The 5,915-nt window shown below is 40.5% G+C and overlaps 2 protein-coding genes across 2 annotated transcripts; one reads left to right on the plus strand and one right to left on the minus strand.

Annotated features, from left to right (window-relative positions):
- Positions 1 to 1,374: 1,374 nt before the first annotated feature.
- LOC145447826 (P2X purinoceptor 7-like) lies at positions 1,375 to 2,336 on the plus strand. Its single transcript, XM_080326103.1, has 4 exons — positions 1,375 to 1,637; positions 1,698 to 1,821; positions 1,885 to 2,103; positions 2,174 to 2,336. Exons 1-4 carry the CDS (start codon positions 1,565 to 1,567, stop codon positions 2,334 to 2,336), a joined length of 579 nt encoding a protein of 192 aa, XP_080182229.1. The 5' UTR covers positions 1,375 to 1,564.
- Positions 2,329 to 5,485, minus strand: LOC145447819 (uncharacterized). The gene is made up of 8 exons (XM_080326095.1): positions 4,861 to 5,485; positions 4,555 to 4,714; positions 3,741 to 4,486; positions 3,493 to 3,679; positions 3,180 to 3,428; positions 2,868 to 3,039; positions 2,630 to 2,778; positions 2,329 to 2,569 (listed from the first exon to the last, which is right to left on the minus strand). The coding sequence occupies exons 3-8, from the start codon at positions 3,990 to 3,992 to the stop codon at positions 2,373 to 2,375; spliced, it is 1,206 nt and encodes a 401-aa protein (XP_080182221.1). The 5' UTR covers positions 3,993 to 4,486; positions 4,555 to 4,714; positions 4,861 to 5,485; the 3' UTR covers positions 2,329 to 2,372.
- Positions 5,486 to 5,915: the final 430 nt, after the last annotated feature.

Genomic DNA, 5,915 nt, shown 5'->3' on the forward strand with positions numbered 1-5,915 from the left:
TACGTAAATATATCCGTTATGACCAGCCATTCAACACAGATTAAATCTTAGAAGTCAAGCTGATATGCCATGATGTTCTTGACTTCAGGTGAGTTGTCACAAACCAGTACCGAAAAACGTCGTAAAACGGCTGTTTTTCGCTAAAAAAAGATTCCATGCTAATAATAAACATGCTATTTATCTTAATTTAGCATCGATACCCTGAACTGCATCATATCGACAACCCACGGAGATAAATAGCGAAACCAACTCCAAAACTGCCATCTGCGCGCACGAAGCAAGATTCTCCGACCGCCATCCCTTGACCATAACGGCGGCGCTCGTGAGCAAAAATGAAAATCGTCCATTAGAAGTCAGTGTGTGAATAAAAGTTGTATCCCGGATCAGAAGCAAATGAAAAATGACACAGATTATTAGACCATGGCCATATATAACAATCAGGGATTTAACCATATTACCCAATGTATATCAAGAAGCAATAGTAGCAAGTTGTAACCGTGGAATTTAACAATCAGGAGATGGTCAATATCGGATGCAGATAACCCGCATTTTGCCCACAAATGCCGGAAGGCGTGAAGGTCTGTTCAGTAGCAACTTGCTGATGCTTACAATACCTTTGGTCAATTAGTTCAAAGCTTCGAGCATGACTCTTATATTAGAGTCACAAAAAAGTCAATAATAGCACCATTCTGAATATCCCCTAATCCGTCCAAATTTCCTTTCCGGTAGCAGGTCAGTAGTTGTCTTGCCGACTTGTTTATGGTAAGACAAGAAACTTATCTTCAACTGTGCTGTATCCTTGGCCTTTCGGATATAGTTTGTAAGGTTCATTGTACCACTTGAAAAGTTGTGGTGTTTCACTTGAACAAAGTAACTATTGCATTCAACAGAGCCAGTGTTACATAAATCAGTATGTAATCTCTCCACACTTCACCCTTTCTGTGCATTCTTTCAAGACGTCGACTTTCCTCAATCTATTATTACGGAGAAACGAAACTCAGATAGTACGGAATCACAACTATAATCGACACTCAGGCGAGGAGTTTGACCACATTCGAGGTACGAGGTCTTCCAATAATGGAATGTGTACGATGGAGCTCCACTCAAGAGACATGGCGCATCACTAACGCACTTATCACCACTCCTTGTCGTTGACTTCAAAACTGTTTACAGAGTCTCACGTATGAATACTATAGAAAAGCACCATTTTCATGCCAGTCTTTCTCACAATTCTTCAACTGAAATCAAATTTACTTGAACAGACCACTGCTTGACAAGAACAACTAACAGCTCTTGCTTGAACTATTTGGTTGTATTAAAGGTCAACTGCATCTTCATGACAACTTTGCGGAATCATGTTCAGAATTTTTTTTCATACCAAAATTACCGACTTTCCGTGTTTCAACTCAATCGGAAATTGCCGTAATTTTGACTGAAAGTCCCGGAATTGGCATGTTTACAGCAAAAGCAGAATGTGCATTGTGACGTCAAGTGAGTGACACATATTATCAACACCGGTCACTTCGGCTGTTTGTGTTCTCAAAGTTTTTTTCTACTCATAGTTATGGCCGACGTTTCCATTGTAACGGATTTGCCAAGTGATATTGAAGCCGAGTCCGAGTCCTCGGATGTCGAATGTAAGTATCATTTTTGCACTTACTTAAAAAATTAACGTTTAAAATGCCGGATCGGTTCAGGTGTTGATGCGCTCGATCCGACGTCAGTGGAACCCCTTGCAGCTTCATATGATGGGTCATTTGAGTATGATCAGCCTAGCTTGCTCAGCGAAAGCCGCTCGTCGAGACTACATGAAATACAGTGGTATATATAGTCTGTAGTGTAAAAGCTCGTTTCGGTCATGGGTCTTGATATCATGAATAATAGGTGTCAGTGTGGATGTTGCCAGATTATGCCAACTATTAGGGAAAGTTCGTGCTCTAAGGAGGCTCCGAGAGTTACTGACAGAATGAAAGAAAGGAAGTGTATCACAGCATTGCCAGGATTCAATTCGGTGTGTCTGGACGTAGACGTATTGGAGATGTCCTACTATGGATATCAACAGGAGTATGGCCACAGAATAATAACATCGAGTTCGATGCATGAGTGAGACGAGTCTCTGATTCGGTTGCCAAATACTTTTCTCGCACTATTGACACTTATTTTCACTTTTCAGGAAGTTGAGACATACTGCCTACAGAAATTTTGTTCGCTGGGTATGGGGATTCTGTGGCCAAAACCAGCGGAAAATCCTGCCTGCATGCGTTGTCACTGCTATCCGAACAAAATTTACATCAAATTGTTACAAAGGATTCCAGTTCAGCAACGCCACATTGTGAATGAACAGTTTTATTCCAAAAAATAAACGCATATAATCAATCGACCAAAATAATTACTGTGTCAGGCAGAGAAGCATATCGGGTTTTGTGTCGGGCAATAGCTTCCTCTCTGCTAATTTTGATTATGCTGCTAGTCAGAGGAGGTGGAACGGTCCCAGCAACATCGCTCAACTCAACAGTTTCTGGTTCAGTTCTGATGAGTGCTTGCACTTCCACAAGCTCATTGCAGTAATCTAGAACAGGCATAAAAATATGACGAAATCTTATGATGCAGTCAGATCAACGGCAGTTACCAAATGTTGAATTTTCAAGTATCTTGTGGACCGTACATTCCCCATTTTTGTACTTCGGGTATTTGACACAGTACCGCGGCGCTCCTTCTTTTGACATTTTTTGAGTTTTCGCGCAATTTTCCTTGAAATGCAGAATTGCCAACTGCATCCTACAAAAATGCAAATTGATGAGGCTAGTAATTATGCCAAAGTCTGATATAGGTTGTTTTGAATAGCCAAGACACTGCAAGGTACCTACCTGGCTTTTTGACTGTTATGGTGGTAGTGATATAACTTTGGGCAGAAATGATTGAGGAGGGCGTTGAATGATTCACTGCCAGCAGTGTTTCCATTCGGAGATAGATGGCGTATGTCGTTTTCCATTCGCGTGGAGTAGAGAACATCGCAAATCCTTTCATATGCCAATGAATCTGAAAATGGATTGTCATAATGGAAAACAAGAGAATCAAAGACGCTATTCATTGTAACTTTTTTAGGCAGTCAAGCAGGCTATTTCATTTTCATAGGATGTAACTGCATCTAGCCTACACTACTACGTCAATCATCTTACCTTGATGAAACCATAACCTTGGTTCCAGCAGTTCTGCATGTTCGCACGAAGTGAACTGCTGGTTGCGTGGATGCTGATGAACATTTACAATATGATTAGCGACTGCTCGCCAGATTTCCAATGACAAATCTGGGTCTCCATCACCACGGCGTGCGCAGAAATAAACTTGACTCGTAATGGCTTTGATCCAGTGCCGGATTATTCTGCAGTCAGCTCGATTTGACAGTGCTAACAGCTTCTTGCGGAGACCTGGTATATTGTATGATGCGTGAATGGAAAAGAATGACTGTTTAGAATAGATAGCCAGTCTCACCTTTTGCAAGATGCCAAGTGTCAAATGTATGTTTTATTTCTGGATGGGTTTCTCTGATATGCTTTCGAATCTGTGGGTGCCGGTCAGTTACAATTTCCATGACGTTCAGCTGTTTTTCTTGTACGACAGCCATGCACCGAATAAATCCTTCTTTTTCCATTTTGGTACTACCCGCTACTTCATTTGACTGTAAATTAATACAATTATGAATTAAAGGAGAAATGCAAGTTTCCAGAACACATTTTCACCTGAACTAGCTTTCCACACAAAATTTTCCTGCTTTCGATATCCATCATGGTGTAAATACCATACTTTGCACAATGTCCAGGACTGTCCGCCCTGCCATCTCCCGATAATGTTACCCTGCTTGATTTAACATTCTCGAATTCCTGTCGACTTTTGGCTTCAAATACTTTGTTAACCGATGGCACCAAAAACAAATTTTGATACTTGAAGTAGGTTCTTAACGATATCATTTTTACACCAGCAATCTTCATCATCTGCAATGATTTTGTTGGAGAACTGCCACTAAAAACACTCCAGCACACACTGCCATATTGCCCTCTGCTATCTTGCCGTCACCAATTTCTTTCTGACTTTGCCAAAATCTGGAGTATGAGCAGTTTCTGCAGTCTTGCTTGATTTTCATTGTGCTACCTAAACCAGTCTCTTGCACGTCTGACTCCGATTGACACATTGGACAATGTCGAAAAATGTTCATCAGATTATTCCTGTCCACAATCACAAACTGGGTCTTGCTATTCTCCAAACATTCCTCCGAATCTGAATGCCTGCAAATCAATATCTTAGTGAAGACTTGGTACAAATATGATTACACTCAAGTACTCATCTAAGTCTGTTGGGTGGAAGCTATCATCACTTGACTGGGATTGGATATCACTTTCACAGTCTTCATAATTCACTCGAGCAATAGGTAAATAACTGTCTCCGACCTGACATCCAAAGCTTTTCATCTCAACTGAGGTGCCAACATCTTGAGAGGTGCATTGCATATATTACATTTACATTTACACTAATGTATCATCGGTACTATACTCTTACTTTTGCTTCTAACATGACATGCAGGCTTCCGGACTTGAACAGCTTTATCAGTATACGATTTGGGGCTTGGAAACAGGTGTCCCTCTGACATGAATATCTGTTCCTCATTCTGTGATCCACCTTCTGCTCTTTCTACTTCATTTGTTTTTGAAGATGTGGCCTGAAGCGTTACAGTATTAGTAGGCTATTGCTAGGGCAAGTTCTTGTTGCACAATTCACAATTGACCTAATATTTACAGTTGAATCAACCGCAGGATAGTTGCTTACACTCTTGTAGCGCTAACTGACACAATACATTTCCTTTACCTGATTTCGTACACTTTGTAGCTTCAGAAGAGCATTCCTTTGACGTTTTCTTTTCACAATTTGACTGGTGCCTGAAAATAACGTGGGAACAGCAGTACGCTTGAGAGTTACCTGAGCTCGGTAACCTAATTGCTTGTGTATCTCGGATACTTCATTGAAACACGATGGTAAAAAGTGATCCGAGCATAAAAAAAACAGTTTGCCTTTCGTTGTATGGAAGTCCGCACGTTTGGTCTTCACGGCGTTCACCCAGACGTAATACCTTGTCCTTTCGGTGTTAGGGTTTGGACAGCGATGAAAAGACACTTTGGGTACTGAATATCGCGTATTCAAGCAACCATACGCGACACAAGACGTACCTCCGCGCCTCATCTTCTTCATACCTCCCATATTCACAATCAAATCCAGTATCAATATCCAGTATCAAATCAATCCAAACAGGAATAGCTATCTGTTTACCAGGATTTTTGCCGTGTAACTCACATGACGTCAATTCATAGCTGAATGATTTCATATCCGTTTTTCGGATTTACGATTTATAAATTCAATAACTTGAAAACTATTAGGTAATTTCAATTTTCATTATTTTATTCATATTCCTAACCACATAATGTACGAAATAAGGCAAAGTCATTTTGAAGATGCAGTTGACCTTTACGCTTAAAAATATATTATATTAGTATAAAACTAGAAATATTCCTCCGATGATGACGCGATCAGCAAAAGAACAGCAAGCAATCATTGAACAGATTCGAAACCAACTTCCAGCTATCGTCAAGTCATGTCTCGCTGAGATCAACTCAACTAATGCTTCCCAATCTGCTGCTTTGAGCACTACTCTGTCAGGCATCAAATCATCATTAGATTCAATGCAGAAAGAACTGAAGAAAGCCAGGAGTTCATTGCTGCAAAGTTCGATGACTTCGAAAAACAACTTGAGAAAAACACCGCAACGATTAAAAAAAATGAAGAGATCATTGATCAACAAAAAATGAGATCCAGCACCTTATGAAGAGAACTGAAGAGATGGACAGACAGGCAAGATTGGACCTGCT

The sequence above is a fragment of the Botryllus schlosseri genome, chromosome 10 (genome assembly GCF_051294905.1).
Source record: "Botryllus schlosseri isolate E-star chromosome 10, Bs_hap1, whole genome shotgun sequence".
Taxonomy (NCBI): Eukaryota; Metazoa; Chordata; class Ascidiacea; order Stolidobranchia; family Styelidae; genus Botryllus; species Botryllus schlosseri.

Excerpts from the sequence above, each read along its gene's own strand:
- LOC145447826 (XM_080326103.1), top strand. The coding sequence starts at position 1,565 with ATGGCCGACGTTTCCATTGTAACGGATTTGCCAAGTGATATTGAAGCC. Across the intron at positions 1,638-1,697 it reads CGAGTCCTCGGATGTCGAAT|GTGTTGATGCGCTCGATCCG; the intron begins GTAAGTATCATT and ends GGATCGGTTCAG. Across the intron at positions 1,822-1,884 it reads AGACTACATGAAATACAGTG|GTGTCAGTGTGGATGTTGCC; the intron begins GTATATATAGTC and ends CATGAATAATAG.
- LOC145447819 (XM_080326095.1), bottom strand. The coding sequence starts at position 3,992 with ATGATGAAGATTGCTGGTGTAAAAATGATATCGTTAAGAACCTACTTC. Across the intron at positions 3,680-3,740 it reads TGTGTGGAAAGCTAGTTCAG|TCAAATGAAGTAGCGGGTAG; the intron begins GTGAAAATGTGT and ends ATTAATTTACAG. Across the intron at positions 3,040-3,179 it reads AAGGTTATGGTTTCATCAAG|ATTCATTGGCATATGAAAGG; the intron begins GTAAGATGATTG and ends ATCCATTTTCAG.